General features: G+C 35.6%; 1 protein-coding gene across 10 annotated transcripts in view; it reads left to right on the top strand.

The window, feature by feature from the left end:
- EPC1 (enhancer of polycomb homolog 1) overlaps nt 1-17,094 on the top strand; it is a 103,879-nt gene extending 86,785 nt beyond the window's left edge. For 5 of the 10 annotated variants that reach the window (XM_036453800.2, XM_036453791.2, XM_036453782.2 and 2 more), the window contains 6 exons: nt 896-1,248; nt 11,711-11,829; nt 11,910-11,996; nt 12,756-12,897; nt 13,002-13,365; nt 15,726-17,094. In XM_036453800.2, coding sequence (XP_036309693.1) covers nt 896-1,248; nt 11,711-11,829; nt 11,910-11,996; nt 12,756-12,897; nt 13,002-13,365; nt 15,726-15,798 — 1,138 coding nt within the window. In that variant the 3' untranslated portion in view covers nt 15,799-17,094. Of the gene's footprint in view, nt 1-895; nt 1,249-11,710; nt 11,830-11,877; nt 11,997-12,755; nt 12,898-13,001; nt 13,366-15,725 lie in introns of those variants that run through there. The other 5 variants (XM_036453772.2, XM_036453824.2, XR_004990694.2 and 2 more) reach the window with 5 other exon arrangements.
- The last annotated feature ends 1,028 nt before the right edge of the window (nt 17,095-18,122 follow it).

Genomic DNA, 18,122 nt, shown 5'->3' with positions numbered 1-18,122 from the left:
CCAGGCCTTTCAATGTGGCCCGCACCGCGCTGTCATCACTGCACTCCGCTGCGTTTCCATCACAATGACAGTTTATGACTGTTCAGTAAACCATTCGGCCCGCGATTTAGGCTGGATTTTAGATTTTGGCCCCTTCTCTGATTGAGTTTGACACCCCTACTATAAAGTAAACAGCAGCATTTAGAACCATTTTAGAGCCGGGCAAGCACGCAGAGACCACACAGAGCCGGGCAAGTAAAAAAACTTTTTTTTTAAAGTATATGTGTAGGCTATATTTGGACCATAAGACGCAGGGACTTTTTCCCCCCACTTCTGGGGGGAAAAAAGTGCGTCTTATGGTCCGAAAAATATGGTATATTAGTAACATCTCAAATATTTTATCCATTAGAAATTTTAATGGTACAATATATCCCAAGTAACACATACCTTTTAATGCTTTTCTCCTACCTCCTCTGGCCCTCTCCTCCTCCCCCCAAAAACAAAAGGAATCTTTACTTAAATATGAGAACAAGTATGTTAGCAACATTTTACAAAGTGTTCTGGTGCTTTGTAATGGAAGTAAAAATCTTCAATTTAAAAGGAATTTGAAAAGAAAGGTACTTTCATATTTTATAAGTAACAAACTGATCTACCAACCTTTAGAACTGTTACAACTCCTACTGTTATGAAATATTTACCGTATTCTTTGATATGGAGTACTCCCTTATTTAATCAGATCATTATAATATAAAAGAGAGAGCCTTTATTAGATATTGAAATTATAGCCAAATATTGCAATAATCAAATTTAAATATTCAGTAGGAGATGGCTTTTTGGAGTTGGGAGAAAGAAAAACAATTTTAACAAATGTTGACTAGCTATTTTACATTCATGTTTCCTGCCTTATTTTTAATAGGGTCTTACTGGACAGAGCTCACTCAGACTATGACAGTATGTTTCGCCATCTGGATTTGGAAATGCTTTCCTCACCACAACATTCTCCAGTCAATCAGTCTGCCATTACCTCAGAAACAAATACCTCGGACAAATCTTTCTCTAAAGACCTCAATCAGATACTAGTCAATATCAAGTCATGTAGATGGCGGCATTTTAGGCCTCGGACACCATTCCTACATGACAGTGACAATGATGAACTCTCCTGTAGAAAATTATATAGGAGTTTAACTCGAACAGGAACAGCACAACCTGGGACCCAGACATGCAGTACCTCTACACAAAGTAAAAGTAGCAGTGGTTCAACACACTTTGGTATGTTTATATGTTATAATGTCATTTCTGTGACAATGTCAGTCTTATCAATTTTTTGAATATGTGACTTATATTAATGACTAAAAGTCCTTTTCTCAAAATAGTTAAGAAAAAGAAAGACCTAGGTTTAAGTATTTATTTGAATCCTGTTTGTACATATGATTTCATTTAAACAAAACCACATCCAAAGTGGTGGTTTATCACTACAGGTTGGACAAAAGTAGGTTTACAGTTGTTCATATGGAAAATAATATAATAATGAAATAATAATACATGAATAAACTCAAGTGTTTTGCATATCCACAACTGTACACCTACTTTTTCCTGTATTTAATGTATAAAATTTGTTTTCCTGGAAACCACAAGATTGAGCAATTATATTTTCAAAATAATATGAAAAAAATGGACCATAAATTATTGCTCATTTCTATAGTCTTTCACTTAGACTGCTTAAAAGTAGACCAGCAAATTGATAGATAGGTAAAGTTTTATCTGTCACAGTAATGCAGAGTAATTTATAAGAGAGAAAGTAATTTTTCACAGAACAATATTTAAAAGATTATTTTAATAATTTCAGAAACATTTTTAGATAATATCTACTGTAGCATTATGGCTACTTTGTAAAATGTGTCTAAAATAAATGCTGTCTACCTAAAATATTCCTAAAATGTAGCTTTCTATTTGAAAGTAATAAATGTTTTTTGAGGCATGTAGATTATAGAAATTCACTGTTAACCCATTGTATGCCATAAGTGTCTGTAGACAAAAGTGGGGGGTACCTACCCCACACGCCAGGCATGTCTATAAAAAATGTTTTCTCTAAGTGGCAGCCCTGACAAACTTTAAAATCATTTTACGTGAGAATTTTCAGCTGAAAATATTCAAGAACACCAGATTTGTGAGTAATATGTTTATTTTTATAATATTCACTGCAAATTTATTGTTTTAAATTAAATTCAAAATATTGTGGCGTGTGGGGATGGTTTCCATTTTGGATACGTAGTAGTTAACTGGTTAAAATTATGTTACTACAGATTTTTGTGAAAATAACTTAAATACAGTTTTAGAAAGGACTATATTTATTTTGTTCCCCTAATCATGTGGTAAGGATATCATAAAACCTTCTAATAAATATGAAAATGTGTTTATTCTTAAAGATCTCCAGAAAAGATTTTATAAATAATTTACTTTGTGGTTGGGGAAAAAAGTAGTTTTGTATGTAATAGAAGTTTTTTCAGCTCATAAGAAAAATAATCTTTTCAGAAATTAACTAGAAGATAATAAAAATGTTCTGAGGTTTAACAGATTATAATACCTATAATCCCATTCATTTCAGTCTGTATTATGAAGAGTCAGTTTCTTCTTTTATAGTCTTAAAATTGAAGACTTATAATGTGGGTATAGAAATTCTAAATGTATAAAGTTTTAATATGTTTTCCCAGATAAAGATTTTTAAACTATGTAAAATTCTTTGACAGTTCTTATTGAAAATTGGCATATTCCATCAATCCCCATCTTTTCCATCTCCTAGAACAGAGAAGTTGAATTGTGAAACCATCCTTAGGTTCTTTTAATATAAATTGTTTTGCTATCCAACTTTAGTAAGCATTGGTACTGTAAAATTTGTTTTGCCCAAAGAATATTAAAAGGTGAACATTGAGCAAGAAGTATTACCAAAAGTTTAGATGAAAAAAATCTTTAGTAAACTCTGATTTTCTTTTTAATTATTTCCTTCCTTTATACATGTGACATGCCTTTTTTATAATGGGTTTATCAGGTTTTTTTGTTGAGTGTAATTCTTTTTAGTTTTCCCTTCAATTTTACTAGTTTCTTTATGCTTGGACAATAGATACCTACAGATTGCTATAGAATATCACTTTGTTCTTTCATATATGTGGCTTTTCCAGTAACCTAACGCTTTTCTCTTTATGCTCTATAAAAGTGCTTTACAGTGGAGTTCCATCAAACTTACATTTAAGTGAATTCAACTATAGGCCCCTGGAAAAAAAAATAAAGATTTAGCAGTTCAAATGTTATACAGGATTCTGAATATAATTCTACTAAAAGAATGTATTTGCTGGAGTGGCCACTACAGGAATGGGAGAAGTGAATCTTGATTTTCTCCTGATAGCATGAGTGCCTGCATTGATGCTTCATTCATGGGTTAATCATATCACCTCAAGCAGTATAATTATAGTTTTAAATTTTTATGGGGTTTTTGTGTGTGTGTGTGTGTGTTTTGCATATAATATGGCCCACAAATGCTACTTCATCTGGTACTCAACCACATAAACATGGATCTAGTCTGATGTCAGAAGAATAACTGGCTATGTTGGGCTTATTGAAAGAAATGGGTCTCTATCACATGATGCACTCTAGAGGATTTTTAAGAGTTAACTTTTACTTTACCAGCATTTGTACTTACCATTATATGAGATATGAGTCAGTTGATTATACTTGGCCTGCTGTTCAAGCCAATTTGGTGGATTTTGATTTAGACATTTTTTATTCTATCATTGTTTTAAATGTCAACTACTGTGTGCTGTGGCATAGAGATGCCCTCTGGACTGAGTTTTCCCTTTTCTAAATAATCATCTATAAGGGCTTAATTATTCTCATTTTCAAGTAGGAAATTCTAAATGAGGATATCAGGAGCCCATTATTTTTAGTAAAGGGAATGAGGTTTAGCACAGTAACTTTTATAGTCTTTCTTTCAATTGCTCAGAATCTTTTTTGCTTCCCAATCTTGACCTTCTTGCAAAGTTGTGTGGCCAAATGGGTAATTTGGTTAGTCAGATGTTACAGTGCTTTGTCCTTTGGATGCTATACTGCAGAATGACATAATGTTCAGGGACTTGGAAAGGCTTACTATATGTGTATTTATAATTCTCAAGTCTAGATTTTAGCACTTACAGAAAAATTGCATTTTTAATAATCTTTTAATATGTGATTTGAACAGTTCTCAAATTATATTCTTTTAACTGATAAAAGCACTTTTGAAATGTAGTTTTTGTTCAGTGACTAAGTATTATTTGTATGTATTTGCATTTGGGAGATACCACATGTCAATTAACACCTTTTATCATAATTAGAAAGGACTTTATATAATTCAAAAAGACTAAAAACTGAAAAGTGATTTTTAAACCACCATTATATGTTCAGGATTTGAATTCCTAACTCCCAGTGAAATTTCATCAGCAAACGAAATCAGTTTTCTAAGCTTACATTTCTGCACTAAAGACTTTATTTTCATAAGTGAAAAGGAGATTTATAACTAGAATATTATATTCTAAGTCTCAATATGTATAGTTTACTTAATGCAATTTATTTGAGTTTGTAACAAAATTTTAATTTTACTATAGAAAAGGAACTCTAGATTTGAGCACCGAATACTTTCTTGTTGGATTTTATAAATCCACAAGACTTTAATCCTTATCTAAATGTGTTTCAAAATTCAAAATTGCATCTTCAACAATCTTGACTAGAACCCTTAGTAAAATACATTAACAATCTACAATTTTACAGGTACATACAAGAGTAGTCATACCTAGCAGAATGTTTAACCATAAAAAATCTCACGTTCAAGTCATTTGCAGTCAGTGAATTGAGGTTCAGTCATTTTTTGCCATTAAATGAGTTGCCAAACTTCTATTTTCAAATTGGATTTTTGTGTGACTGATAAATGTTCAAAAAAACTCAATCTAAGCTATCAATTCAAGCTTACTGATTAGATGCTCATACTTTAATACTGTTTGGATCATTTCATTTTATATTTATTTCTTCAAAGTTAACTTTTTTCTTATATTAAGCTTCTTCCCTGTATGCTGCTTAAAGAAATTGTAATTGAGGGGTATCTTTTTATTTTAAATATATTTTATTGATTTTTTTACAGAGAGAAAGAGAGAGGGATAGAGAGTTAGAAACATTGATGAGAGAGAAACATCAATCAGCTGCCTCCTCCACAACTCCCACTGGGGATGTGCCCACAACCAAGGTACATTCCCTTAACCGGAATCGAATTTGGGACCTTTTCAGTCTGCAGGCTGATGCTCTATCCTCTGAGCCAAACCCGTTAGGGCGAGGAGTATCTTTTAAAATAGGTGTTTGGGTTTGTTAAGGATTTTTGTTGTTATTGTTGTTGTTTTTAACAAAATACACATTTTGGCAATCTAGACTCTCTCTTCTAAAACTGAATTTTTAAATTGTTTATTTTTTCCTAACTGCCTGTCACCCTCCCCACCTGCACTTTGATCATTTTAGTTGATCTGCTCCAGCTACAGGAATGTGACCTAAAGGGCCAGCATCCTAAGCTATCAGTTATTCCAGTTGCTGGTGTACTGCATGATAATTTTCCTTGTATAAGAATTGGACTCTTAAAACCTTAGATTATTTCATCTCAATTCCTACCCCAGACAGTTTCTGACCTCTGCCTCTAATGAGAGCAAATTCAACAGCTTACTTAATCAGGTTATTTTGTACACTTTGGTGTCTTACTTAGAAGTTTGTCCATATAAATGCTGAAACCGGTTTGGCTCAATGGATAGAGCGTCGGCTTGGGGACTGAAGGGATCCGGTCAAGGGCATGTACCTTGGTTGCGGGCATATCCCCAGTAGGAGGTGTGCAAGAGGCAGCTGATTGATGACTCTCTCTCATCGATGTTTCTAGCTCTCTATCTCTCTCCCTTCCTCTCTGTACAAAATCAATAAAATATATTAAAACAAAAAACAAAGAGTTCATAAAAAAAAAAAAAGAAGAAGTTTGTCCATATATTGAACAAAAGCTACCTCCTTAAATTTAAATATTCTGGTTCCTGTTTTGCCTTTCAAAGCACATGAATATTTTGTTTGTTTGTTTGTGTTCAGGTTGGAGCACTTTCTGTATTTTTTTTTAATAAGTCTTTATTGTTCAAATTATTACAATTGTTCCTCTTTTTTCTCTCCATAGCTCCCCTCCACCTGGTTCCCACCCAACCCCATTCCATTACCACCCCCAGACCCCAGCCATTGTCCTCCACCATAGGTGTTCAATTTTTATCCAATCTCTTCCCTCACCCCCACACCCCTTTCTCCCTGAGAATTGTCAGTCCACTTCTTTTCTATGCCCCTGATTCTATTATATTCACCAGCTTATTCTGTTCATCAGATTTTTAATTCACTCAATTTTAAGAATTACTTGTTGATAAATATGTATTTGTCATCACTTTGTTGTTCATATTTTTATCTTTACCTTTTTCTTCTTCTTCCTCTTCTTAAAGAATATTTTCAGCATTTCATATAATACTGGTTTGGTGGTGATGAACTCCTTTAGCTTGTCCTTATCTGTGAAGCTCTTTATCTGACCTTCAGTTTTAAATGATAGCTTTGCTGGGTAGAGTAATCTTGGTTGTAGGTTCTTGCTATTCATCACTTTGAATATTTCTTGCCACTCTCTTCCGGCCTGCATAATTTCTGTTGAGAAATCAGCTGACAGTCATATGGGTACTCCCCTGAGGTAACTAACTGTTTTTCTCTTGCTGTTTTTAAGATTCTCTCCTTGTCTTTTGCTCCTGGCATTTTAATTATGATGTGTCTTGGTGTGGTCCTCTTTGGATTCCTCTTGTTTGGGGTTCTCTGCACTTCCTGGACTTGTAAGTCTATTTCTTTCACCAGGTGGGGGAAGTTTTCTGTCTTTATTTCTTCAAATAGGTTTTCAATATTTTGCTCACTCTCTTCTTCTGGCACCCCCAAAATTCTGATGTTGGTACGCTTGAAGTTGTCCCCGAGGCTCCTTACACTATCTTCAAATTTTTAGATTTTTTTTTTTTTTCTTTTTGTTTTTCTGGTTGGGTGGTTTTTGATTCTTCATATTTCAAATCTTTGACTTGATTCTTGGGATGCTCCAGTCTCCTGTTGAATCTCTGTATGTTAATCTTTATTTTAGTCAGTGTAAGTTTAATTTCTGATTGTTCCTTTTTTATATCCTTGAGGGTCTCACTAAATTTCTCAGAAGTTTCTAGAAGGTCTTGAGTAACCTTATAACTGTAGTTTTGAACTCTATATCCAGTCGTTTGCTTTCCTCCATTTCTTTCATTTGTGGCATGTTTCTTTGTCTCACATTTTGGCTGCTTCCCTGTATTGATAGAGTGGCTTTGTGTGCTAGGTGTCCTATAGGGCTCATGGCTCAGCCTCCCCAGTCACCTGAGGTGGATAGTTGGCGCACCCTGTTGTGGGCTGTGTGCACAGTCTTGTAGGTAAGCCTTGATTGCTGTTGGTATCACTGAGTGGAATTGACCTCCAGGCCAATTGGCTGTGAGGACCAGCTGTGTGTATAATGGGAGAACTGCTGTAATGGAAACACCAGGCCAATTGGCTGTGAGGACCAGCTGTGTCTATAATGGGAGAACTGCTGTAATGTTTCCATTACAACAGTTCTCCCATTATAGACACAGCTGGACTTGCTGGGGCTGGACTTGCTTCAGTGGGGCTTTGGTGATCATTGAAACTGCCCTCTGAGTGTGTCTCTTAAGGATGTGAAGAGTTGTAATCTGGTATGGTCTCACTTTGACCACTAGGTGCACTGGCTCTTGGATCTCCAAGGAAGTACAAAGTCAACCCCTGCCTGAGGCCACCCAGCAGGAGCTACAGAGAGATCTGCAGATTCTTCCTCTTAGTTTGGGGTTTGGATGTGCCCAGATGAGGTGCAGCTGTGAAGCAATGCAGGCTGCTGAGGAGCCTTAGGCCTTCTTTTGGAGGCCCTGGGGTTCTTTGACCCAGCTGCAGTTTTTTAGGTTAGATTGCAGAAGGCCAGGCCATTCATATGCAAATGCCTCTGCACACAGCTTGGGTGGGGTTGTAAATTGGGTTGGGCCTGGTCTCAGGGAATCACAGGGCAGTGCAAACAGCAGTGGCTGCCTGTTAGCCCTGCCCTAGATAGGTCCCTGGGTGTCTGTCTTACAGTCCCATGCAGGAACAATGAAAGCTGCAACCACCTCTGAGAGAAAGCTGCCCTAGTGTTCTAGCCTGATGCCAGCCAGTCCAATTTCTTCCCGTATGAGTCTGGGTCCCCAGAGTCTCTCCTGGAACTGGAATTCTGAGCAATCGGGAACTTGTACTCTATCTCCCTCCTGATTGAAAAAGACCTCAGAGTACCCAGTTGCCAGGCCATTTCCTCGCATGCCTCTGCACCTTCCCTTTTCTGCACCTCTGCACCTCCTACCACTCTAGATGCGCTTTTCTCTTTCCTTCTTCTTGTGGATCTTCCACTCAGCCAGCCTTCCCTTGGTTCTGGATGATGTCCGATTTTTCTTTTAGTTGTAGTTTTGATGTGGTTATGCAAGACAGCAAGTTCAGGTGTTTACGTATGCCGCCATCTTGGTTCTGAATATGTTTTCTTGATCTCCAACATCAAAGTGTCCTTCAAATATTTTAAGCCCTTTTGTGCTCTTTTATAATTCTCAGCTTTTAATCGCTTTTAATCATGGCCTCACATCACTCTTCTTCACTTCCTAGGCTCCTGTTTAAGTGCTGAATAGATAAGGTTTTTTAAATACTTGATTCACACTATCGGTACATAAAAATTTGATTCATATAAATAATACTAAATCTAAAACAAACTTGTCTATATCTTTTTATATTTAAAATCTCTTTGCTTTGGGGGTGGGTTTTTTCCCCTTCATATAGTAAATACCTTTGTGAAAGTGTCTTCATCTTCATTAGGAGGTTGTAGGAGTAAATCACAAGGATCCCTCCTGATGTAAAATTTTTTGGTTCTTTGGAATTATTTTGATGCTGTCCACTAAACCATCTTGTCCATCTTTGTGTGAATTGCAAACTTTACCACAACATAATATTTGGAGATTAGACATACAACCTGAAAACTTTCTACCTTGATAGAGAGTTAGGGAAATATGGTAATTTTATTTATTTCCACTTAGCATTTGCTTGCACTTTGAATTATAATGACATCCAGGTGTTCTCGGTTTTCTGTACAAATAATAATGTAAAACCCAGTTCAGATTGTACTTGGCCCAGTTTATTACCTTACCAAGCTTTCCTTTCATTTACACAGCCCTTTGGATTAGAATTTTATGTCTCAGAAGAAATTTAAAATCTTAGCATCTCATACCTGAAAAGGACTACAGTCATCACTTATTTAATCTCTTCCATATTTTAGATGAAATACTGAGTCCTGAAAGGTTAAGTAACTTGGCCAAGTATACTCTACTAGTTATGATAGACCTGAGAACTAAAATAACAATCAAGATGTGTTGGCCCCCCAGACTCATGGTTTTTACTACCATTGCTTCTAGCTCATATTTTATCTATACAGTTCTTCAAGATCATTAATGAAAAATATCCGGAGAAAATTTTAGTACTAAACTCTAGAATATAGAGATATCTAAGAAATGAGCTAACAGTGATCTAAAATGTCACGTGATTGTTATTTCTAAATCTGTTATTGGGAGGAAGTTAACAGTTATTGAAAGTCACAAAACCTACAAAGGCCAACCATTAAAATGTTGGTTTAAATAGGGCAAAAATATTTGGAACCTTTATTCAAATCAACTTCCAATTATTGCTAAATTTTTTAATAAACCACACACAAACATATGTCTATCTACTATACAGAACACTTTAAATTAATAAAGATGAGGGGGAAAAATAGAGATTGAACAAGGAAAAAACACACATATACAAATACTAGCAAAGATCAACAACAGAAAATTTCCATTTATATAAATGGAGTTTTGTACATATAGGCTTTTATTGAATGCTAAAGTATTGATTTTCTAGGTCTGTACTGACCTGACCTTCCAGAATGGTTCCTTTTTTAAAAAACGTACTAAGCATTCCTTACTAAGGAAATTCAAGACTTACACAATTCACTCAAATTTAGGAAATTAAAGTGTAAATCTCAAAAACATATTAGCAAAACTAATAATAATATATTAATTATAAGCCAGAATAAATTTCTGTAGTTTTTCTTCAAGTTCTGATTCAACACATTTCTGTTATATGAAAATGGTGGTGTTGACAGAAAATTACTTTTTTATGCCACTATTCAGGGATTCTTCTATTAGTAATAAAAATCTTCCCAGTAGGAATCAGATCTGAGGATTTCAAACACAGAAAAACTCATCAAAGAACAGATACCAATTAAATAGATTTTTAACACACTGAATTTAAAAATTAAAAAAATATATATTTTTTTTGCTCCTGTTGCCCCAAAATTTAGTTCAGATCAAGTTTAAGAGCTGATGTAGATACTTACTTCTTTCACAATTTTCTGATCCATTCAAAATATGGTAGAATTTCTACCTAAATATTTTGTACTTGTACAAGGTGGATGCTGTATACTGATAGATAAAGATTCTTCATGAGTTACGTGAAAACTAAAAAACTTGATGAAGTGATCATCTAAATAAATCATCAAAACAACAACAAATTAGGTGGCAGTATTTTGAAAACATTCAACTTGAGATTGAGGAAATTTGCATGATTTATTTATAGATTCCCTGGTACCCAGGGATGCATGATAGCCCTTTTTTTGTTTTGTTTTGAAATAATTCTTACCTAAACATTGCGGGCTTCTTAAAGAAGCCTTTAAGGTCAGATGTTGTGATTGTATGTGCTTTTTTTTCCCCTTTTTTAATTGGCGAAATCAAAAAAAGAAAAAAGGTTTCCTTTTTAAAAACTGAACACACTTTTTGGGGGGTAATAAATGAACATTTTTTTGTTTGTTTTTTTTAGAACTGAGCTCTCCATAGACAAACATAAGTAGCATAACACAGTGTCTTTCCTCAGACATCATTCTGTACAGTAAATCAACATAAACAACTCCGTTCTTATTGACTGGATTTTTTCCAGGTGGGTTAATTGAGTGGGGAAAATTAATTAACATATGGAACCTCTTTTTTTTTCCTGTGTTAAGCTTAAAGGATGGGTTCTTTAAAATAAAAAAGAAAGGTAATAAACCAACAACAACCTTATGTTTTATATAGAGGAAATATTTGTAATAACTAAAATTAGAAAATATAGAACAGTTACGTTAGGGATTACTATCTGAATGCATTGGGACAGTAATATGAGTAAACTAGAAACCAAATGGTAATTATCAGATTTTCTTCTCAGTGCAAAGTTGAGTTTCAAATATGTGGATTTTTAAAAAAGCTGGTATTACTTTTTTACACAAATGTTACAGCTTACAAAAATAATGGTTCTGCGACTTGAGAAGTGAGCAGATCTCTTTCCTATGTTTAATTAACTCAGGAAGTTTAATTTTGTTTTTCCTTAGATTCAACCCACTCTTGTGAAATGTGGTTGTAAGCTTAAATTTTCATTTGAAAGTGATCTTTAGCAGGACCATGAGCTTTTGTCAAATGTTTTAATTTTGCACAAACTTTTTTAATGAAGAAATTTTACTATTGTTAAAAGTGTATGATATTGTGCATTTTTATAAAGTGTTTCCTCATTTTATGTTCAGCATTTACAGCCGAACAATACCAGCAACATCAACAGCAACTGGCACTAATGCAGAAACAGCAGCTTGCACAAATTCAGCAACAGCAAGCAAATAGTAATTCCTCCACCAACACTTCACAGGTGAGGGATTTGTCTGTCTTATGATTATCCCTCATTGTTTCCCACCAGAGTTCATCTCTAATTACCAACTGTTGTCATAGAACCTTGCATCTAACCAGCAGAAAAGTGGCTTTCGCCTGAATCTACATCATAGCCATTCTATACAGGGTTTAGAAAGAACATTACAGGTGAGTATAGAAGCTGTTGTTTCTGCTCCCTATTTTAGAAAGCATAGTTATATGAGATGGAGACCCTGTCTTTAAATCTGACCTGTAGTTTAATATATGTCTTTAATATGTAACCCCACTGACACCTAAGTCATTATCTTGTTATTTTAATTATCATTACAATTTATTAAAAATTATTATACTTTCTTTTAGAAGAAATCACTTTTAAACCGAAAATCATGTAAGCACATTTAAGGCTTAAAAGCTGAGATTTGAGTCTCTATGCATCTTGGAAGAAAAATTCATGTAAAAAATTCAAGGACCTCTTAATTTCTAGGCTAAGTTCTGATACAGTATTTTGTTACTTCCATTCTAAAGGGATAGTTACCTTACTATCCCAAAGGTGTGTGTATGTTTCTATATATGGTAAATTAGGTGAAAGAAGTTTACCTACATATTTATTCAATGTATGTACTTGCAGATCACTGAATTGGTTTACTAGCTTATTTCTTGTCCAACACTTTGTGTTGGAGGTTTATTATTTTCACATTATAGGAGGAACATTTTGGTAATTGACATGTCCATGTTTTATATATCATAATCCTTGAGTTATAAAATTACTAGAACATTGCTCAATTTGACTGTCAAGGGAGAGAAAGATATTCCGGTGGTTTGCCACTTTTGTTTATATTCATACTGATTTTGCTATACCTGTGTAGCTTTAATACTAATTTGTAACTAAGTGATGCTGATTAGATTTGTATTTTATTTTATTTTTAGGGTTTTGTTTCCAAGACTTTGGATTCTGCTAGTGCTCAATTTGCTGCTTCTGCTTTGGTGACATCAGAACAATTGATGGGATTTAAGATGAAGGATGATGTGGTGCTTGGGATCGGGGTGAATGGCGTCCTTCCAGCCTCAGGTAAGGATAATGACATTTAAATGGTTTTGATAAGATTTGTAACAGCTACCTATAATTAACAGCCAAATTGCACATTGGTTAGCTGCTTCTCTCTTTTTCTCTAGGAGTATACAAGGGCTTACACCTCAGCAGTACTACACCAACAGCACCAGTACATATAAGTTCGTCAGCAGCAGGTTCAACTTTGTTACAGCCTTCAAACATCACACAGACTTCAAGTTCCCACAGTGCACTGAGTCATCCAGTAACTGCTGCCAATTCTGCAACAACTCAGGTTCTGATTGGGAACAACATTCGATTAACTGTACCTTCATCAGTTGCCACTGTAAACTCTATTGCCCCCATAAATGCACGACACATACCTAGGACTTTAAGTGCTGTTCCATCGTCTGCCTTAAAGCTGGCTGCCGCAGCAAACTGTCAAGTTTCCAAGGTCCCATCTTCATCCTCTGTAGATTCAGCCCCAAGGTGAGTAGTTATTTTAAGACTAAAGTGATCTAACTTAAATTCTTAGGCATTGCTCTCTACTTATTTGTGGCTTTTGCTCTTTTCTTTATATACATTAAAAATATGTGGATGAGAATTCCTTATTGTGGAACTAAACAGATAAAGGTAATTCAGTATTATTGAAAATTAGTGCTAAATGGTACAGTGAATATTGCATTTGGGACTTGGGCATCATTTTCTTAGTATGGTAATGGCTTATCATGTTCTCACTCTTCTTCCTCTGGATGGATGGGGTTCTCTTTTGAATGCTTCTTTGTCTATGATTTCTCCCACAGTTTTTGTGTAGACAGAACTGATAGAATTCATATGGCTAGAGTGCTAAGCTGCTCTTAATAATGTAAATAAAGCTTACAGTATTCATGCCAAGTCGACTTTTAATGAAACCAAAATTTTGTATGCTAACTTGTCTTCTTGGGTTTCAATGGACAGGCAGGGGTCCTCAAACTTTTTAAAGTGGGGGCCAGATCACGGTCCCTCAGAGATCTGGAGGGCCGGACTCTATGAACTACTAATTCCTACTGTAACACCTCAGCTGCGCTCACTGCCCAAAAAACCTGGCGGGCCGGATCAGACTCCACTGCGGGCCTCATGTGGCCCGCGGGCCGTAGTTTGAAGACGCCTGGTTTAGAGTGTTTACTCAAGCTCTATTCTGCTTTAAATATTAATGATAAAGTCCTGCCTTTTACAGAACAGTGTGGGAAAACAAAAAGACAAGAAGTTTTCAGTTTAGGTGGAAGACAAGCATAAAAGTGTGAAAAGTTAAATAGTGTTGATTGTAAATAATAAGATGAAAGTCATTCTAGAGATATTACAAAGCATTATATGCTTATAGAATTAAATGTATAGATTATAATATCAATATTAGGAGACATCTTTTCACACTAGGAGTGTTCTGGGAATGTTTAACAAAATAAGATTAGATTGACTGATCTTGGTCAGAGAAAAGGAAGACGAGAGAGTTGGGGGATATAAATGTGTTGAAAGGTTAACAAGTAAAGTAGTTTGTGGGTTGGGGAGGTTAGTAGTTGAAGTTGGAGTGGTAGGGAATGTCCAGACTGATAGTAGACTTCCTCAGCTGGCAGTGGCCTAGAAAGAGGATCAGGATTTGTAGCAACAAACTGTAGCCTTGAGTTCCCAAATCCATGCATCCCTGTCTGTGTCTGAATTTAATAGTCCTTGTCTGCTTGATACTAATCTATTACTAGTATTCTGAGTCTAGTCACAGTTAATTTAATTCTTAAATATGTAATACATGGTTTTCATCAGTATAGAATTGTATACCCATGGAATATTCCAAATATATGGAAAACATTTTTTTAAAATCCTCACCGGAGAGAAGTTTTTACTGATTTTAGAGAGAAAGGAAAGGAGAGAAATATCAATCAGTTGCCTCCCATATCTGCCCCAATCAGGAATCAAATCTGAAGCCTAGGTGTGTGCCCTGACCAGGAATTAAACCCACAACTTTTGTTGCACAGGGCAACACTCCAACCAACTAACCCACCCGGCCAGAGCTGAAAAACTTTTTCTATAACTTATTTTAGTCCCTTTGTTTTGAAGATGAGGAAACAGATACAGAGATTTCTCTAGGCTCACTCAGCAGTCTAGGTACTAGAACAACTACAGCCCTTCTCTTCTCATGCCCACGTTAGTAGCTATCCTGCTCTACTCCATATGTAAAATCTCACGACACGTCCTGACCTGAATGAACCTCAGCACATATATATGTTCCTTATTTTAAAATTACAAAAGGTTCAATAAAAGAGGAGATTGAAACAAAAAACTAAAACTTGGCAATTCTTTGTGAGGTTTTTTTTGTTTTGTTTTGTTTTTTAAATATATTTTATTGATTTTTTTTTATTTTTTTTTTTACAGAGAGGAAGAGAGAGGGATAGAAAGTTAGAAACATCGATGAGAGAATCATGGATCAGCTGCCTCTTGCACACCCCTTTCTGGGGATGTGCCCGCAACCAAGGTACATGTCCTTGACCAGAATCGAACCTGAGACCTTTCAGTCCACAAGCTAATGCTCTATCCACTGAGCCAAATTGGTTTCGGCCAGTTCTTTGTGTTTTTAAATCTAGATTGGCTACTAAATTCTTTTGGTAATATCCTGGAATTTATAAGCCTGACTTTTGATTGTGTATTTCCGATAATAAGCTATAAAGGTTCCTATTCCTCTTCTTGCTATCTTTCCCAAGAGTCAAATTTTGATTATTAAAAATATTTGAACTTTTTATTGGGAAATAGTTTTGGTTTGTTCAATTTATATTTGTTAAATTTGTTGCAGAAAAGTAATTTATTGAACTTTATTTCAACAGGGAAAACCATGAATCAGAGAAGCCAGCGCTAAACAGCATAGCAGACAATACAGTAGCGATGGAGGTGACGTAGCTTTCTCAGGAGTGGGACTGCAACCTGGGGACTTGATTAGGTGCTATGCATCAGTAGCATTTTGAATGCAGGGGATGATGGAGTGCCACACATGCATTTCTGTGGCAGCTGTGGGGACATTACAGCAATGCCCATCTCTCAAGCTTCAATTTTTCTTTCCTTACTGTTAATAGGAAAAAACATCTGTAAATTAAGAATACAGCAATTATCTGTACAGTACTGCATATTTGTAATACCCTTGTATATATGTTACTTGAATACAGAAATGTTCATTTGTGATGCTTTGCACTTGGGGGTGGGAGGGTGGGAGGGAAATAAATTGCAACAAAGAGTGTGAGATGTGAGATTGTATAGAGATGAAGTGTCATCACATCATGTGCATGGTGCGGAACCTGCTGTTTTATCTATTTATTGTGCCGTGTTTACAGTTTTTTTGTACACTGTACCTTCATTGGTTCCTGTGCTGTAGTAAATGTGTTAGGTAGCTGTGGACTCCTTGGTATTTTGTAAATGGTATAACATAACTTGGTTCCCCTCTGGATCCCTGAGTTTTCTCTGTATCATGTGAAAAAAAAATGGTGACATACATACAGAATTTTACAAAAATAAAAAACTCATCAGTTTAAAAAAGGGGGGAGGGTATACTGTTAAATGGGGGATCTTCCTGGTCTATCATTAGGATAAGTAACAAGCTAAAAATGAAGTCTCTTGAATCTTCCCATCCCCTCTTGCCCACAAAGCTGTGGGTAATTTCTGGTACTTAAAGCACTAACGTTATGTTGCTGCTCTACAAACAGCCCAGTAGTTCCATTTCCTTCCACACCAAAAAGTGTTAAATCAAGTATGCAAATGGAGTCCTTACAACTGGAGTTTATGTTGTCTTGCCCTTTTTTAGCACAAAAGAAATTGTACTTTTTTTATTGTCAAATTGTTTAAAAGACTTCATTCTTTACTTGTTCTTACAAAAAGGATATAAGGGAGAAGAATGCAGTAATTACTATACATGTATCATCATTCCAGTTTCTAAAAACAGCCAGCCAGCTTTTTTCCTTTCAAGATTCTCCAGAAGGCTGCAAGGCCAGAACCACAAATATCGGGTGCCTTCCTTTGGAAATATTTGACCTCTCTTCTGTGAAGAGAATGGTACTTAACAGACTACTACCAGTGCTTTGTCAGTACCGAAGTCTGAATGCCCAGTCCAATGGCATATATTATCTTCAAGGTTTTTAATCCCACCTGGAAAAATTGTGATAGAATTCTCACAAAATAAACCCAGGGCATTACATGTTGACAAACAAATGTGTAGTGGTCTTTTGCTTTTATTTTCACCCTAAGAACTTTTGTGTGACTTTAATTAAAATCATTCCGTAAAGGGGAACATGGGAATGGGAGTAATGACTTAAGTTCATTTTTTTCAGCCATTATATACTGAGTGATTTCTCTTGGATTATTTTCAGTTCAACAACAGTGAAAAATTCTTGCCCTCATGGAGTGGTTTATAATCTCATTAGGTGATTAAGAACAATAAGTATGATTTAAATGTATTATGGTAAGTATTAGAAGGAAAGTAATACAAGGAAGGTAGGAGAAGCCGTGCCAGGATGGTGTGGAGGATGGGTAAGGAAGGTGGTTTCATTTGATCACAGACTTGAAGTTGGGAGGAAAGCATTGTAGGCAGAGAGATTAAGTACAAAGATCCTGAGGTGGGAGTGCATGGTTTGCTAAAGGAATAGCAAGCAGTGTGGCTGGTGCGTCAGGAAAGGAGTAGATGGGGAGTAATCGGGAGCCTGCAGTGGAGGATGTGGTTGGGGATTTTAAGGACTTGACTTTCCTCCACTTCAGAAAGGAGTTTGGAGCAGAGGAGTGATGTGAACAGGTTCTCTCTGGCTTTGGTATATATTATAGAATAGACTGCAGGGAAGAGTAGTTAGGTAGCAAGTTGTAATAACCTAAGTGAGAGATTATAGTGACAAGGATGGTAGTGAAAAGTAGTTGGATTTTGTTTATATTTTAAAGGTTGACCCAGTAAACTTTTCTAAGAAACTGAATAGGTGTGAGGAACATGAAAAAAAAAGAAAATTTAAGAATGATTCCATGGTATTTAGCCTGAGCAACTGGCCATAGTTGGAAAGCACCGTGGGAGTAGTGGGTTTGGGAGAAACTCAGTTTGGGGCTATGTGAGGTCTCCATTAGACATCCAACTAGAGATGTCATATAGGTAGTTGAATATAAAAGTATGGTATTTAAAGGGAGAGGTCTGAGCTGGGATTCAAAAGTTGAGTCGTCTTTATAGTGATATTAAAAGTTGTGATTCTGGGTGAAAT

The sequence above is a fragment of the Pipistrellus kuhlii genome, unplaced genomic scaffold (genome assembly GCF_014108245.1).
Source record: "Pipistrellus kuhlii isolate mPipKuh1 unplaced genomic scaffold, mPipKuh1.p scaffold_m20_p_1, whole genome shotgun sequence".
In the NCBI taxonomy this organism is placed as follows: Eukaryota; Metazoa; Chordata; class Mammalia; order Chiroptera; family Vespertilionidae; genus Pipistrellus; species Pipistrellus kuhlii.
Note: the sequence above shows the minus strand (reverse complement) of the source record. Positions and strands in the feature narration are given on the sequence as shown.